Source organism: Atractosteus spatula, chromosome 3 (genome assembly GCF_055471065.1).
Source record: "Atractosteus spatula isolate fAtrSpa1 chromosome 3, fAtrSpa1.hap1, whole genome shotgun sequence".
Taxonomy (NCBI): Eukaryota; Metazoa; Chordata; class Actinopteri; order Semionotiformes; family Lepisosteidae; genus Atractosteus; species Atractosteus spatula.
This window is the reverse complement of record NC_142708.1, coordinates 65,120,324-65,138,079: the sequence shown is the minus strand read 5'-3', so window position 1 is coordinate 65,138,079 and position 17,756 is coordinate 65,120,324. Positions and strand designations below refer to the sequence as shown.

The 17,756-nt window shown below is 47.5% G+C and overlaps 1 protein-coding gene across 1 annotated transcript in view; it reads left to right on the top strand.

The window, feature by feature from the left end:
* Positions 1–1,432: 1,432 nt before the first annotated feature.
* The window catches only part of zanl (zonadhesin, like), a 41,536-nt gene continuing 25,212 nt past the window's right edge, over positions 1,433–17,756 (top strand). Inside the window, exons 1-18 of the mRNA XM_088911729.1 lie at positions 1,433–1,512; positions 3,957–4,018; positions 4,571–4,717; positions 5,361–5,629; positions 6,609–6,693; positions 7,266–7,415; positions 8,394–8,558; positions 8,968–9,068; positions 9,576–9,654; positions 10,311–11,222; positions 11,662–11,855; positions 12,387–12,528; positions 12,681–12,925; positions 13,951–14,099; positions 14,661–14,789; positions 15,703–15,841; positions 16,408–16,549; positions 17,186–17,382. Coding sequence (XP_088767855.1) covers positions 1,433–1,512; positions 3,957–4,018; positions 4,571–4,717; positions 5,361–5,629; positions 6,609–6,693; positions 7,266–7,415; positions 8,394–8,558; positions 8,968–9,068; positions 9,576–9,654; positions 10,311–11,222; positions 11,662–11,855; positions 12,387–12,528; positions 12,681–12,925; positions 13,951–14,099; positions 14,661–14,789; positions 15,703–15,841; positions 16,408–16,549; positions 17,186–17,382 — 3,387 coding nt within the window. The remainder of the gene's footprint in view (positions 1,513–3,956; positions 4,019–4,570; positions 4,718–5,360; positions 5,630–6,608; positions 6,694–7,265; positions 7,416–8,393; positions 8,559–8,967; positions 9,069–9,575; positions 9,655–10,310; positions 11,223–11,661; positions 11,856–12,386; positions 12,529–12,680; positions 12,926–13,950; positions 14,100–14,660; positions 14,790–15,702; positions 15,842–16,407; positions 16,550–17,185; positions 17,383–17,756) is intronic.

Genomic DNA, 17,756 nt, shown 5'->3' with positions numbered 1-17,756 from the left:
ACTTGGTCAGCTTCTAAGTTCACATGGCCTCACCTTACATTTCTATGCTGATGATATGCAAATATACATCCATACCAAAGCTGACACTGATGTGGCTGTCTCTGTTCTATCTAATTGCATCTCTGACATAAAAACTTGGATGACTAAAAATATTCTTCATCTTAACTGTGCCAAGACTGAAGTCATGCTTATTGGCACCCCCCATCAACTTTGTAAAGCCAATGCTGTAACCCTATCTGTAGATGGTTCTGTACTTGAGCTTCAGTCTAAATTGGAAAACCTTGGGGTGATATTTGATTCTGGCTTAACATTCAACCCACATGTGCAGCATATTGTCAAAACATCTTTTTTTCACCTCAGAAAATCACCTCATCGCTAGACTATGCCCTGTGTTATCACTACCTGTGGCTGAAAAGCTGATCAACACATTTGTGTTTTCCTGAATTGACTACTGTAATGCTCTATGCACTGGGGTATCTAAATCTACTTTGAACAAACTGCAGTATGTCCAAAATTCAGCAGCCAGAATCCTGACCAGGTCTAGTGCAAGTGATCACATTACTCCTGTCCTGGAGTCCTTGCACTGGCTTCCTGTCAAATTCCGTGTGGACTTTAAAATCCTCATGCTCACCTGACAGGCTCTGCATGTCTTGGCACCTCAATACCTGTCTGAACTATTATCGCCCTACTCCCCACCTCACAGCCTTCGCTCTTCTAATTCTGGTCTCCTAACTGTCCCCCAAGCCTGTCTACAGTGTATGGGTGACAGGGTCTTCTCCTGTGATGCCCCCAAGCTCTGGAACTCTCTCCCCAAGGATATCAGAGAGTCACCTTCTCTAAACTCCTCCAAGTCCAGACTCAAAACCTTCTTCTTTAGAAGAGCATTTACTTGACTGGTTCCATTCTTTACCCCTCTGCTCCTACTATACTTAGTACCACCATCCAGGGTCTCCTCTGTGTATTGTGTATGTGTATTTTTTATTTATTGTTGTTATTCTGTAAAGCGCTTTGAGAAGCCACCTTTAAAGGTGCTATATAAAATAAAGTTTATTATTAGTAGTATAAAATAAGAACAGTTCCAAATGAGAGGAGGCCATTCAGCCCATTTAGTCTGTTTGATAAGGGCAGGGAAGGCGAGGTGAGCCTCCGTCTCTGTCCTCACCTCTCCTGATCAGCACCGAATTTCACAAGCCCTCACCCTGACACACCCTGAGTCCTATCTCACGGTCACTGATACACACTGCAATTTTGCAAGAAAAGAAAGAAAGAATCGAGCAGAAGGCTATAAACCTCTGACCGCCTCACCCACACCCCTCCCCACCCCCCCCACCCCCAGCCCAGTGTCCCAGGAGCTATATAATCCTGCCTCACCCCTGGCCTCGTCCTCGTCTCCTGCTGACTGCCTGGCCGATTGGGATAGTCCTTGGGCATCATGCGCTGCTGTTACCCCGGGTTCCTCTTGTTTTGTGCCTGGATAGGCAGGATCCACACACTGGGACACGGGAGCCACAGGTAAGAGGAGCCAGTGGATGATTTCAGCCCCTTTTCTGCCTGGCTGGCAGCAGCGTCCTGCGGGATCTCTCCTTCTGCTAGTGTAGCCGTCACCTCGGTGCGACACGGGGCTCTTTTCCCTCCTGGTCTGCGCCCCTGGGTCGCGGGTTCTTTTCAGGGCTGCTGCGTGTCTTCTCTGCTGCGGTTTTGGAAATGATTGCGTCCAGCTGGCGCGGTCCAGCTAACTGATTCCGGGATCCCATCCAGCTGTTTCTCGAAAGGAGCCAGGGAATCGGCTCCGACGACATGGCTGGATAGCTGATTCCACACTCCCACCACTCTTTTTGTAGAGTCATGTCTCCTGTTCTTGGTTTTAAAGGCACTTCCACTAATTTCCACTTCTGCCCTCCGCTTTGTGTTAAACTGCTGATTCTGCAGACGTGTGCTGAGTTTCTGCCATTGCTGGTGTACCAAGGTGCCCATTTACATTATAAGGGTTTATAGACGTGTCTGCTTTGGCTGTTGATTCAAGGACATTCTGCCATTGCTTGGTCTTTATTGAGGCAGCAGACAGGAGAGCTTTGAAACGGAATAAAGTGTCCCAAATGGTGAACTTGGGACCCCAAAATCTGTTGGGTTGCCTTCTGGTTGTGGTTACTCTTACTCCATTGAACGTACAAGTTTGATGCAGTTTGGGAACATAAAGAGTAACAGGCTTGAATGAATTGCATTGTCAGGCATGTTGCTTGAGATTTGCAGCTTTTTCTATGTTTTGAGACAGGCAGGACAGGAGCATCTACAGTACATAAACTGATAATGGATTTGATTAAGGCTGTCATTCACAGAGGGCTCAGCTGCAATAAAGGCTGAAGAACTGTGGTAAACGGAAGAGTAAAAATGAGTACAAAATAGTAAAAATCCTTCCATTTCCAAAGGATTCCCCAAATTCTTTCCTTGTACAGGAGAGGACACTTCATTCCACATCATGGTTCTGCCCCCCCTAGGCGCCACACAGTAGCCCCACTGCACACAGATCAGGGGGGGAGTGAGGTACTTCAGGGAGGAGAACTGTCCCGCCAAGAGGGGGAGTTTGGGCCAGAAATTTGGGAATGTTGATGATGTTTTCGTATAGGACTGTTAAAGACGCATAGCGGCCTCCCTGATTGAAGATAGAAGCAAAGCTAGATCGTGAACGACGGACCAGGCTGGCACCCGTTTGTCAGTGCCGAAGAATTTCCACTACAGAGATGAAATATTGAGCTGTGGAGCGAGGCACGTGTGCGTGAAATAACCCGACTTCGTTGTCTGAGGGTCGTGCGCGGGCTTTACTTTTCTGAAGCAAAACTGCGGAGTTAAAGCACTGCGTTAATCGGGGCATATTAATATAAATCACAAGGCCATGTCTGTTACAGGTTAGCCGAATGTGGATAATGTGCTGGTACAGTATATTAGTAAGGGACAGCGCACAAGAGAAGACTATTTCAAATCCCTGTTGATAGGCGTATTAACCACGTTTCACGTCCATTATCCGCTTGAGCGTAGACAGTTTTTTGAATTTCACTACATTAAGTCCCTTGAAGTCTATTTTACTGATTGTTCCAGCAGAAAATCTGTGAACACGTTAACGAATATGAACCGTATTTTTCCAGTTTTATATGTTTACAAGTTCATACTAGTCATTGGTTATATTTGATACCTTTGGAAGCCAGTGTTGGTTTTCTTCACACATTCGGATACTGAAACATGCTGTATTCCCACTGCATGTAATTTGTTGTACATTTATCAGTTTCAAAACAAAACGATGGAACTACACTTGTAAAGTTTTGTAAATACAGTTTTAACGTCACTCCAGACAGATTCTAAAGCACTAAAAGTTATAGCTATTTTTAGTTTTTTAATCACTGGCCTGAAGTCTTTTTTTTTTCAAATAATACCAATAAACAGAAAGACGGTTACATACTGTATAAATATTTTTTTTATATATTAGCATTGATTCCTTTTGTTTTGATATCGCATACGCTACATTAATTTGCATACAATTGAGCATACAATTACTCCTTATGTTTAAGATAATGGTGTAATAATCTGAGAGATCACCTATAGTGTCCTGAAGCATTCTAAGAATGGATTCAAGATCACACTTGGCACATTGTTCATAATTGAAATCACATGGCCTCTACCAGGGCAGAATGCTACAGTATTCTGGGATAGGATTATTACTGAGTGGAGTGTCCAGAAGTGTGCCACATACGTGTAAGGAATTATTATTATTATTAAACCTGTTTATAATACCTATAAGCAAGAAGTCTTACAATAGTTGTTGTATTGTGCCATGGTAAAGGCAGAGGGATGGGCAGTGAAATCAAACCACAGCAACGCTAGAGACATGGTAAAGTACTATTCCTGGCACAGCGACCTAAATGCACAGTCTTAAGCATGTTACTAGTCTTTTTCTCTCTCTACAGATATCAACCTTCAGTTTCTGACTATGGAGGAGGGACAGTACTGCACACCCCCAGGGACAACAGTAAGTGGACTTCTCGACAGAAGCTGCTATACTATACTCTATGCATGGGCTGCATAGAGTACATATTGGTGGAATACATCTGGAAACTACAGTCATCTTGGCTCAAAGACAGTAGATGGTGGAAAAAGAGCCAAAATGGCGGCTTTATTCTGTTATAACAGCAAACAGGTATTGCAAACAGATAGTCTCTACATAACGCTGTTAAATAATTATTGCATCACCATAATTTAACCCAATTCTCTTAGATCAGATCTAAGATCAATAAAACAGATCAGATGTTCCCTGTTTAATTAACAGTGGTGACAGCGACAAGGCAGTAAGTGGACTTATGGTAACAGCAGCGCAGCACTGTTGCTAAGCTGAAGTGTGTTGCTTGAGCACCTGCTTTGTCCCAAGGTGTGCTGGGAATTGATAGATCAGGAGCTCACTTAGGTGGTGTGCTCTACAGAAGACACCAGATGAGTGTTATGACTGTATGGCTCTCTGGGCATGGAGGTGTGGTGCTTTGCCCCAGATGCTGTGATTGACTCCTGGTGGTGTGTCTCCCTGCAGCGGTGCTGACTTCCTGCGACTTCAACAACAACAGCTCCCCCTTCTGTGACTTCCAACAGGATGTGCAAGATCACAGTGACTGGATACGGCACCGTGGCGCCACGCCCACTGAAGGCACGGGGCCCAGTGGAGACTTCCCTGATGGGAGTGAGTACGGTGCACGCTTTTCTAGCACCATCGACTTGTTACTGGTCTATCTAGCATTATAGTGTGCCTAATTACAGCGCTGTGGATGAGTCGTGCATGATTACAGCTCTACGGGTCAGTTGTGCACAATTACAGCTCTATGGCTCAATTGTGCACGATTCCAACACTATAGCTCAGTTGTGCACAATTACAGCCCTATGGCTCAATTGTGCACGATTCCAACACTATAGTTCAGTTGTGCACAATTATAGGTCTATGGCTCAATTGTGCACGATGACAACACTATAGCTCAGTTGTGCACAATTATAGCTCTATGGCTCAATTGTGCACAATGACAACACTATAGCTTGGTTGTGTACAATTACAGCTCCATGACTCAGTTGAGTTGGCTCAGTTTTTCTAAAAGTATCTTGAGTATCTTCTACTGCACTAACTGCTTGTGTTTCTTATGTGCATATTCTGTAATTTGCTGTCCTTACAACTGGTTTTAGACTTACTTTAAAGCTCTTTGAGATGCTACTTTTAAAGGCGCAATATAAAATAACGATTATTATCCTCTCATATCGTCAACCCCTCCTTCTCCCCCTCATTCCAATGCCTTTTCTCCTCTGCTCCTACTGTATCTCCTCGCTCCCTTTCCCAGATGGCTACTACATCTACCACGAGGCTGACAACGTGGTCGACGGCCAGGGCGCACGGCTGCTGAGCCCGGTTCTGAGGCCGAGGGACAGCCAGCTGTGTGTGCAGTTCTGGTTCTACATGTACGGGCTGGAGTCTAAGAATCGGCTGGCCCTGCTGGTCCAGAAGCCCGGCGCAGCGGAGCAGCTCCTGTGGGAGAGACGGGGAATCCAGAGCCACTCCTGGCTGGGGGAGGCCGTCACAGTCCCTGCCTCTCCCGGGCAGGACCTCACTGTGAGTCTTGGTCAGCCAGGCCTGGGCCCAGCGCCTGCTGCTGAGGGTGTGCCGGGGGAACGAGGGGTGTGCCAGGGAAAACTAGAGGTGTACCAGGGAGGAACTAGAGGTGTACCAGGGAGGAATGAGGGTTGTGCAAGGGGGAACGAGGGGCCTGCCAGGGGGTACCAAGAGTGTGTCAAGGTAACAGGGCTGTGTCAGGGAGATAACAGGAAAGTGCCAGAGGCAAGCCAATGGGTACCAGGAGTGTGCCCGGGGGGTGCAAGAAAGGTGCCAGGGGCATATCAGGAGGGCCACAGGGGTTTGCTAGGGCGGTAACAGGATGTGTGCTGGGGGGGGAGTGCCCGGGTGCTCTGGCGCTCTGGCACTTCTGTTAGTGATCATGAAGGGAGCACGCAGAATTCATTCAAGAGAAGCTTAGCAGTCTGTGTTCCATCCCAGGCAGGATTGTATTCCTGGTTTCCTAAGCTGCAGGCATGTTTGGCAGCAGGGCTGGCTGGATCATTGTCCTGCAACAGGGTGGAGCTGAAATTCCAACCTTTGTACAAAAACTCATTTTATACACACGTCAAAGCACGGCACGACTACAAATTTGATTAGTAATACACTGAAAGGGCTCAAGAAACACACTGTTTGATTATCTTAACTATTATTTTAACTAGTACCGTGATCCATAACCCTGTATATACAGACATGGTTCAGTATCTCCCTGTTAGAAGGCAGTAGGTCCAGACAAGATGGAGACTTTTGCCTGGACTACACTCCCCACAGCCTTCTGCCTTTATCAGTTATATTCTTGTTGGGACTCTTTTAAATGCTGTGGAATAGCACACTTGCATCTTGATATGGCTCTGTGATTTACAGTAAATCATTCTATAATTTTGCCATGATGTTACTAGCCCACAGTGTGCTGGACTGTAACAACACCGTGATTTGCCCTGTCCAATCAGTGAATCCTCTTGTGTGTCTGTGTGCCCAGGTGGTGTTCGAGGCCGTGCGGGGCTTCAGCGCGTCCTGTGACACGGCGTTGGACAACATCACCATCAGCAGTGGCGCCTGTCCTGGTAGAGTTCATTTCCACTCAGACATGATCCGATCATCTGCAGGCACTCACTAAACCACCAGGGCAAAGCCAGTCAGAGAGTGCCTCAGTGTGCCAGGGGCGACAGTCAGTCACTGTGCCAGTTAGATGCCAGGGTGTCATAACGCCTTTCAGTCACTGTGCCAGTGTGAGATAATGCCAGTTATTCTCTGTGCCAGTGTGTGATGATGCCAGTCAGAGAGTGTATCAGTGTGCCGCTTAGGCAATGGGCCAGTAAGGTACTGTGCCAATCGGTCTGTGTGTTAGCCAGTCAGCATTCCTATTAGTCCCCAGTGTGCCAGTGTGTGATAATGCCAGTCAGTGCCAGTGCCAGTCGGTGAGACAGCCAGTGTTTCAGTTAGCCAGTGTGCCAGTGTGTGATCATGCCAGTCATGCCCTGTGCCAGTCAGTGAGACAGCCAGTGTTTCAGTTAGCCAGTGTGCCAGTCACTTACACGGGCTGGCTGGTCAGAGTGTGGGGGAGTGATTACTTGTCAGTAAGAGCTGCGGCTATGCTCGTCTCAGCTGACCTGTCTTTGTACGTGTCCCTCTGCAGGCTGCCTGTCTGGCTGTGATTTTGACACTGTTATGGACCAGTGTGGCTGGACAACCCAGAGTGAGCCCAGTACTACGGGCTGGGAACAGTGGAAAGGACAGACTGATACCGAGGGCACCGGGCCTGAGGACGACTTCTCCAAACCAGGCTGTGAGTCCGATAGGGCTCTCTGTGGGAATGCGTGTCTGACATTGACATGACATGACGTGACATGACCACGTGTGTGAAAGACAATGTTTCCCACAAGGAATAAATTCACAAATAATTGGGCCTAGGGAATCAAACAAAGCTGTATGTGACCTATACAGAACTACTCTATATAGCACTTTCAGTGAGTTAAGCTTAAAAGCTTTTCAATGTTCACAATTCCAATGCTTAAAATCCAGAAACTCTGAGGTCTCTTGAATACAGTACTTGAACTGTAAGAGACAGCTGATCCAATAACCGGAGTGTGACAACACTGGCACGCGCAGCATGGGCGAGCTGGAAGTGATTCCTGAGTGGAATTAATCAACTTAATCGCTCAGCTATATTCTTCAGGCTCCATGTCTTTAACAACTGAGGAATTGCAGACAACTAGCGAACCTGTAGGATGTCAGATCCACTGGACTGGAATTCGCTCACCTCTGTCTTGACTAGATAACGCAGACACTCCTACATGGATCAGTATGCTACTAGCAAGTGAAGCACAGCTCCTTCTTTGTATTTGTAAGGTGAGGAACTAACTCTGGGGGTGCCACTAGGAGGCGCTGTGTATAAGAAATGGTAATCACATGCCTATCAAAGACAGCATTCTTTCAGATTTTTTTAAACTGAATATCATTGGAACAACCATTTTGTCAAAAGAACAACAATAATTTATCTCTCACAACAACTTATCCAAACCAAAGAATGAGCACATTACAAGGAGATTTTTTAGAAGGACACAACTCTTACCTTCACAAAACAAAACTTCTGTTCTGACCACATTGGGGCAGAAGCACCAGTTGTGAAGACATGTGATTACCTCCATCACTCTTATATGGCGCCGCCTAGCGGCATCCCATAGTTAGTCCTCCGAGGGCTTGATAACGTTTTAAGGTTGGTAGCTTCTTACACTGTCTTGGCCTCTCTCGCCCATCATGACAGTTGGGAACTACATGCTGTTGGACTCCATGTTTGGTGTACCGGGTGCAAAATCAGAGCTGTGGAGCCCAGCTGTGAGCAATGGGGGCTGCCTTCAGCTCTCCTTCTACTACTACATGTACGGCACAGCCACCACCATGAGGCTCAGCGCCTATGCCGCTGCTGCTGGTAAGTCCCCTCGCATTCAAGGGAATACTCCATAATAATAAATGATACACTGAAAAAAAATAGATTTGAAAGTTTCCTTACCATAAGGTCTCTCTGATTAATAAGAAAGGAATTTGTTTTTTTGCTCATATCTGTGATGGGAAAATTTGTCTCATATGAATACAGTACCATGCCTATGCAGTGTGACACAGTTGTCAGAACTCAAGACTCATACCTGCAGGGTTGCAGGTTCAAATCCAAGGTGGGAGACAGCATTTTTTTTTACCCTTGAGAGAGGTACCTCACTTGGATTGTACATTTAAATCATCAAGCGGAATGAATAGATAGAAGATACTTTGGATAATATCAGCTGTTGAACATGACATCTTCCCCATTAGCAAATTAATATCTGCCCCCTTCCTCAATTCAGGAGGCTCTTTGGGAACCCCCCTGTTCAAGCTGCAAGGTAACCAAGGGCAGGGCTGGAAGAAGGCAGAGGTTCGCTACACCGGCAACGTACAGGACGTACAGGTGAGACCTGAGTGTGCTTTCCTCCGAAACAAGCTCTTCTAAGTCAGAGACATGTGCTTTTTCTGTCCCTCGGGACCCCACGGTGCCCACAAGACAGGAACGATCCAGCTCTTGCTGACAGGACTGACAGCAGGCTCTCATCTAGTCCTAGGAGGTGCTGGTGCATGGCAAGCATGCGATACCCTAGCTGTCTCAAGCACCCCCAACACCTGGTGCATGTGGCCAAGTGTGTATTTCTGCAGGGAAACAGTTGTGCACACAATCCCTTAGTTGTGCTTTGACAGTATCCTCAGTGACATAGATGTGCACATTACCCTCTAGCTGTGCTTTGACAGTGTCTGCACTGAAAGGCTATGTGAGCTGTCCCCTAGCTGTGCTATGATAGTGTCTGTGGTGAAAGGCTATGTGTGCTGTCCCCTAGCTGTGCTATGACAGTCTCAGCCGTGACCTAGATGTGCACAGTGTCCCCTAACTATTCTGTGATGGTTTGCCACTGGTGTCTTTCAGTTTGTGATTGAGGGGGTGTACGGAGAGACGGACAAGACTGACATTGCTGTGGACAGCGTCTGCATCACTGCTTGTCAAGGTACAGCAGCAACAGGGGTCCCAGGGCTGCCCTGAAGTAGCCAAAAGTAAACACTAGTGGGGGACAGATACCAGCATCAACATTCTGTAATCATTTCACTCACTTGTCACAAGTGAGCTGTTCTGATTGGGAACCTCTGTTGGAAATGACTGGGGGTTGACACTGCTTGGAGCAATTGCCTCTGTTTCTGAAAATCAAAGGTTTGCCTTTTGTGTGCTTCTGCTTTCCTTCAGGTGAGAAATGCATCAGGGAGGAAACAACTATTATTGTTATTTTTGCAAGCGCCTCTGCGTCAACAATCTCCAAAAATGGGCCATGTACCAGACAATGGCTCCAATGAGCCAAATCTCTAAAAAAGTATCATGCACAGAGGGGTTTGCTCCTTTTTTAACACTCTGGCTCATGTCCTGTGATTATGATACAGAAGCTTGGATTTATGGATAGGACTCTATATAGGAGAGTCACAGGTTCAAGACCCAGGGAGGACACAGTTGTTGTGCCCTTGGGTTTGTGACTCCAGGTCTGACTCCAGTTCCGTTTGTCTTGTTTCTGCACTGAAGTCTGAAATTGATTGAAGGTCTTTAATTTTAATTTTCTGTGCTTTTAAGAACAATATAAATTCTTGTATCTCACTACTGTTTGTATTTTTTTAACAGTTTCTCCAACTACAACAACCAAGCCCACCACCACATCCACAACCAAGCCCACCACAAGCTCTGCCACATCCACAACCAAGCCCACCACAAGCTCCACCACCACATCCACAACCAAGCCCACCACAAGCTCCACCACGTCCACAACCAAGCCCACCACAAGCTCTGCCACATCCACAACCAAGCCCACCACAAGCTCCGCCACATCCACAACCAAGCCCACCACAAGCTCCACCACGTCCACAACCAAGCCCACCACAAGCTCCACCACCACATCCACAACCAAGCCCACCACAAGCTCCACCACGTCCACAACCAAGCCCACCACAAGCTCTGCCACATCCACAACCAAGCCCACCACAAGCTCCACCACCGCGTCCACAGGCAAGCCCACCACAAGCTCTGCCACATCCACAACCAAGCCCACCACAAGCTCTGCCACATCCACAACCAAGCCCACCACAAGCTCCACCACCACGTCCACAACCAAGCCCACCACAAGCTCTGCCACATCCACAACCAAGCCCACCACAAGCTCCACCACCGCGTCCACAGGCAAGCCCACCACAAACTCCACCACGTCCACAACCAAGCCCACCACCACATCCACAACCAAGCCCACCACAAGCTCCACCACATCCACAACCAAGCCCACCACCACATCCACAACTAAGCCCACCACAAGCTCTGCCACATCCACAACCAAGCCCACCACAAGCTCCACCACCACGTCCACAACCAAGCCCACCACAAGCTCCACCACGTCCACAACCAAGCCCACCACCACATCCACAACCAAGCCCACCACAAGCTCCACCACCACATCCACAACTAAGCCCACGACAGGCTCCACAGTGTCTACCGTTGCTCTTACCACAATAAAACCTACCACAACTACCACCAGCAAGCCTCCAGGTAAATATTTTGTTGCATTTGAACAGGGAGCCGGAGGTAAGCTGAGGCAGGGTGCAGAGAAGGTGGAGCTTGGAAGAAGATTAGAGAAGCTGCCTGCAGAGGAGGTGGCGTTGGGAAGGAGGTTAAATGAGCTGCCTGCAGAGGAGGTGGCGTTGGGAAGGAGGTTAGATGGGCTGGGTACGGAGGAGGTGGCATTGGGAAGGAGGTTAGATGGGCTGGGTGCAGAGGAGGTGGCGTTGGGAAGGAGGTTAGATGGGCTGGGTGCAGAGGAGGTGGCGTTGGGAAGGAAGTTAGATGATTTGCTTGCGGAGGAGGTGGGGAATGGGAAGGAAGTTAGGTAGAGCTACTTGCAGGGGAGGCAGAGTTTCATGTTGCCCATTGAAATGAAGAGGGTGGCCTTTGCCACAAAGCGCTCACTGTGGTCCTCTGTGTGTTTCAGTGGAGTGTCCCCCCAATTCCCACTACGTCGTGTGTGGGCCTGCCTGCATGCCCACCTGCCAGGCCCCCTCTTACAACTGCACGGGCTCCTGTATCACGGGCTGCTTCTGCGACCCCGGCTACGTGTACCGCGGGCGCCGCTGCGTGCCCCTGCACCAGTGCGGCTGCCTGGACGAGGACAGGAACTACTACGAGGTGAGGAAGAAGCTCATGTGCCGCCCCCCCCCCCGGACAGGGCATCCACTTTACCTCGCTTCTCCCCTCCTTCCTCAGGCCTGATCACACTCCTACCTTAAGGAATTATACTGTGATTTACTGTAGTAAAACAAGCAGTATCGCAGCTCGCTGCAGCAGATAAGAGGAGGCCATCCTCTGCGTTCTGACTGTTTAGGGGCTTGTAAAGCACCAGTTTGACTCTGACCATCCTGAAGCAATCCAGTGAGTTGACATCATCACTCCCCATATTGATTAATTTAAAATAGAGCTGCTCAGCTCCAGTTTTTGCAGGTTTTCAGCTCTTAACCACCTGCGTGATTGATACTGGACCAGTTTTATTTAACTCAGAGCACACAACTCAGACTGCAAGTAGCATTTTACATTACACATCTCACGTGCAGAGTGATGTCCACATTATGGAGAGTCGCGCCTGGGCTGGCTGTTTTTGGCTGTTGTGGCATCTCTTTCTAAACCTCCCCTTCACCTCCTTTACCTCCCGGCTTCTCTCAGCCCGGGCAGCTGGTGTTCGGAAACGGTTGCTCGAAGATGTGCCGTTGCCTTGGTAACTACACACTGGAGTGCGTCACTAATGAGTGCCTGCCCACTGAGGAGTGCCGCGAGGTCAGTGGGGTGCCAGGCTGCTATCCCAAAGGTATGGAGTCCCCCGTCTCCTAGTCTCACTCGCTCATTGGTGCCGTGCCAAATGAGCTATAAAGTCTGTCTCCATCACGCTCTCATCTTTATCAGGCTCAACACAGTGATAGTGTGACCGTGTTCATGCCCTGCCCTCCCTCTCTCTCTCAGACTCCTCCACCTGTATAGTGGCAGGCGACCCTCATTACTCCACATTCGACCGCCGGCACTACAACTTCATGGGGAACTGCACCTACCTGCTGTCCAAGACCTGCAATTCCAGTCAGGTCCCCACCTTCGCCGTGTTCACCGACAACGAGCATCGCTTCGGCCTGCTCCACGTGACCTACGTCAAGGCCGTGCACGTGCACGTGGGGGGCTTCCCCATCTCACTGATCAAGGGCGGCACAGTGATGGTGAGAGACTCTGTTTATTGGCCATCATCACTTTCACACCCACTCTGGAAATGCAAATTACTTTTCAACATGATCAAACCATTCTACAGGGAGAATGGGAACCTGTGAACACATAGTAGTTCAGGTGGGTAGCTGCGTCAGCATGCGTAGGCTGCAAAGGAACAAGCAATAGGTTTATTCCATGCTGAAAAAAAGAAGAAAGAGAACACATGTGGGAACCTGTGAACACATGTTCCTCTTATAAACTCAGCCCATCCCAGCTATTTATCATTTGTTTTTGACTTTTATTGTCGAGTGACATGTCTCCCTTTAAACCATAATTGGTGCAGATGAGCAATCTATTTGTCCTAATTACATGAAAAGTTGATACTGCTGGCTGCTCTTTAGATCTTCAACCTAACAATTTGAAAAACTGCAATTCTGTGGTGCAGACAGCATACAGTTATACAGATGCCATATGCTGGATTCACATTTGCCAGCAGATCTCTTGCACAATATGCAGAAACAATGTTCAAAGAGCAAAGTTACATCGGAGACTGGATGAGGCTGTTGGAAGATCAAACTGCGGCAGGTCTGGGGAAGAGAGGTCGGAGTCACCTCTCAGCCCCGCACCAGTACCAGATCAATGGGAATCAGCAGACAATCCAGACACATGATTAAAAATCCAGAATCACTGAATTTTTGCATTTGTCGTGCTGAATCAACTCCCGGTCGTTATAGTTGTGTATTATCAAAATCGAGTGCTGACAGCTCCCAGTCCTAGTTGTCCGATGCGTTGTCAGCTCTGTCAGTGCAGACAGAATGGGTGGGGCCTTTCTTAATGGCATCACTGCCAGCTTTCACGCTTGGTTGCACCTCCTCATTCTCTGCTCAGACCCGTGCAAATCCACCTATACAATGAGGAAGTCCGCAAGAATTTCATTGTGGCGTGCCTCTCTCTCTTGTGATCTGTGCTGGGCACACCCCAGTCATAAGGAAATCTCACCTCCGGTGATCCTGTTTCCACTCTTTCCCTCTTCTTCAAGGTGAATGGGTCAAAGGTGAACATCCCAATAAGCCCTGCACCTGGAGTGTCCGTGTTTAAAGTGGGGACACACTTCACTGTATCAGCGGACTTTGGGGTGACAGTGCGATACGATGGCAACCACTACATGGATATCAAGGTCACCAGCGAGTGAGTGCCATGAGCATATTGATTAAAGCCTGTCAGGACTTATGTTTATCTGTATAGCAGCTAGCAGATTTATTTGAACTCCTTAATTACACTGTACAGTTATTGACACACTCTGGGACAGTTGGGGGATGTGAGCATCTAGCACACATCTTGTAGTCCATCATTTCAATTGGAAAAGATCCCTTTGCCATATAAAGTAGTTCCTGTCATGTCTGTTAGCTTTGGAGGTGTGGCGTAGGAATATTTTGGTACTTTGGTGACATCACAGGTCCAGTACCAGATTGACCAATCAGAGGTCAGCATTCTGTCTTGCAATAGTATAATCACAGCTAACTGCAACTGTAGAGACTGCAACACAAACTGAGCACTACAGGTGGTGCTCTGTGTGTTGAATGACGTCTACCCTTTCCAACAAGTTCCTACAGTTACGAGAGGGTGACAGCTTCAGATAAAAAATGTACATGTAGATCTTGGCTAGAGGCAACGAAGGGGGAGAGGAAGGGGCTACGGGTTTTAAATCAGGTGTGAATTCTAGCGCCTCCTGTTGGCTCCTCCCTGCAGTTACCAAGGCAAGCTCTGTGGACTGTGCGGGGACTACAACGGCAACGCCATGGATGACTTCCGCACGCCAGCCGGGGAGCTGGTCAGCACGCCCAATGACTTTGGAAACAGCTGGAACACAGACGCCAAGTAAGACACCTGATGAACACACACACAAACACAGAAATATACACAAATATACACACATCCACACACCCTGTGACACTCCTAGCTGTGGGATGTCTTAAAATAGGGAAATTTAGCCATAGGGTCAGGGCGAAAACGTAGACGTAAGGCATAAACCAGGTACTGTTTATTTACAGCAAAGGAGACTTTAAACCAAATAAAACATCTAGCTCTTCTGGGAAATCCTGGCTGACTTCTTCAGTCTCTAACTATCAAACTGGGCAGCTTTTCAACAACAGACTCTTCAAAACACTCTTCCAAAAACTTGAAACTCACAGATTCCTCAGCTGTTGTCTTGCTCGGTCTGTGGGTGGTCAGACGCATATCAGAGGATCTGCCCTCTGTCCGCTGTGGGAAAATAACGCATTTTTAAAATGCTAACTGACCGATTGTCTTGTGGCAACTGGTTAGTTGACTGAGGGCAGCTGCTCATTCCTCATAGCATTCTGGAGAATGTAGTCCAGAAAAGAGACTCCATCTTGTCTGAAGTCATTGCCCCTCTCACACACCTATACACAAACACACATGCGTGCAGTCCTGCTTTAGTGGGGACTTCTTATTGATTTACGTTCTCTTTTGTTCCACTTTTCCCTCCCACAACCAAATTTATGGTAAATTTATGAAGACATTTTCCTAAATTTTGTCCTCATGTTGACACTGATGATGACCTGACCCCTTTAAATATGTCCACTATATGGTCTATACAGTATATAACTGAAACAATTGTAGTTTGGCTCATCCCTGTCTGAGAATTTTGCTGACATAGCTCTGCAGTAGGAATCTGTGTATTAAGATCTTTCTGAATGTTTGTGGTGTCAGTGAGCAAAAGGCCAATTTAGTTTTTACAGTCAATCTCTGTGCCACTTGATTCCTTCAGCTGTTACCAGACGTCCAATGAGACTATCCCACAATGTACTGATGAGGAACAGGATGTGTATGAAAGTCCCGCCTACTGTGGAATGCTGTTGAACCCCAAGGGACCCTTTGCTGTCTGTCATCCCAGAGTGAACCCCAATGTGAGTTATTACTGGTAATATTATTGTCAGATGGCTGTGTCTTGTGATACTACAAAATCAGTGTTTCTCCACACTGGAATTTCCTTTTAACTTGTTTTACTTCCACAAGTTTGAAAAGTTTAAATAAAACCAAGGCAAACTACAAAACAGAACCCGACTCCCTTTCTGGAGTCCTGCATATATTTTAGGTTGTCTCTTCTTCTTACTATAAGTTGGGTTACGCCAGAAACGATACACGGTGGTGGGTTGTTAACTTTTTCCTCAAATATCTTCTATCTTCTCATGTCTTTTCCAAATCACAGTCCTACACTGCTTTATGGGGCTTATACACACCTTAGCTAAGCCTAATTATCCCTGTTGGCACCTGCGCTCAATAATTGGGCTGTTGGCAGCCATGTTAGCTCGATAACTCCTCTCGGCCCACTTAAGAGCCAAAATGTCTGCCTCCTATGGAAGCCTCCCAGGGACATCTCAGGTGACTCTTCCATTCAGGGATGTAACCTCCCTCACAATAATAATTATCTACTGCAGCTGGTATAACTGCTGGTGTCTGCCTGTCCTCTTAGAGTTTCTTCAGGGACTGTGTGTTCGACATGTGTGAGCTGGACGGAGCCCAGACATCACTCTGCGAGATTCTGGAGTCCTATGTGAACGAATGCCAGGACCGCAACATCACAGTGGGACCCTGGAGGAACAGCACTTTTTGTCGTGAGTATGACCACACCCAGGGACATAGGAGACCCGTAGACGGACAGCTACACACTGACAGGCCGAGGGAATCAATAACTGAGCACGACCAGCGAGGGACTGTCTCCCTGAGACTGCTGGAGACTTTACTGCCTTTCTGCTTCTTCATACAGCACGAGAGAATAGATGCTCAATCACACAACTCTTTGAGTGCAGCATTAAGACTGTGAAGAAGACTCTCTGAATCTCTTGAGGTCAAATTCATCTTACAAGACCAGCAATGCTAAGACTTCTGCACATAAGCACATACAGGAAGACCGGTCACAAACAGGAGAATCTCTCTGGCATATTATCCAACCTGTTTTGTAGTTAGTAGCTAATTGATCCCAGGATCTCATCCAGATGATTCAACAACATGGCAGGGAAGCTTCTTCCAGACTCCCATCACTCTTTGTATAAAGAGGCCAGTGGGTGGGGGGGTAGCTTGTTGCAGACTCCCACCCCTGTTTGTATAAATACAATTTTGGAAAAACACAAAAAAGAATGAAAAAACTCCCAGTGTTTGGAAGTGGTGTTTTGTTGACTGTTTACTGAAAACAGTTGACATTTCAGTGCTGTGGTGTATGCTGACACAATTCTGTCTGTCTCCTCCTCCAGCTCTCCTCTGCCCCTCCAATAGTCACTACGAGCCCTGTGTCCCCCCATGCCCGCTGTCCTGTGCCATGTCCAGTCATGGGCAGTGCCAGGGGCCTTGTGCAGAGGGCTGTGTGTGTGACCCAGGTTTTATTCAAAGTGCCGGAATCTGTGTCAGGCAAGAGAGCTGTGGTTGTCAGTATAATGGAAAATACTACCAGGTGGGGGTGCTATTTCTCCATTTTTTGTTAATGTACTGCAGTGTCCAGTCAGTGTGTCTGTATTAACCCCTCTCTGTCTCAGTACAGTGTTAATGGACTGTAGTGTCCAGTCAGTGTGTCTCTATTAACCCCTCTCTCTCAGTGCAGTGTTAATGGACTGTAGTGTCCAGTGTGTCTGTATTAACCCCTCTCTCTCAGTGCAGTGTTAATGTACTGTAGTGTCCAGTGTGTCTGTATTAACCCCTCTCTCTCAGTGCAGTGTTAATGTACTGTAGTGTCCAGTGTGTCTGTATTAACCCCTCTCTCTCAGTGCAGTGTTAATGTACTGTAGCATCCAGTGTGTCTGTATAAAAGCTGTATTCCTCTCTGTCTCA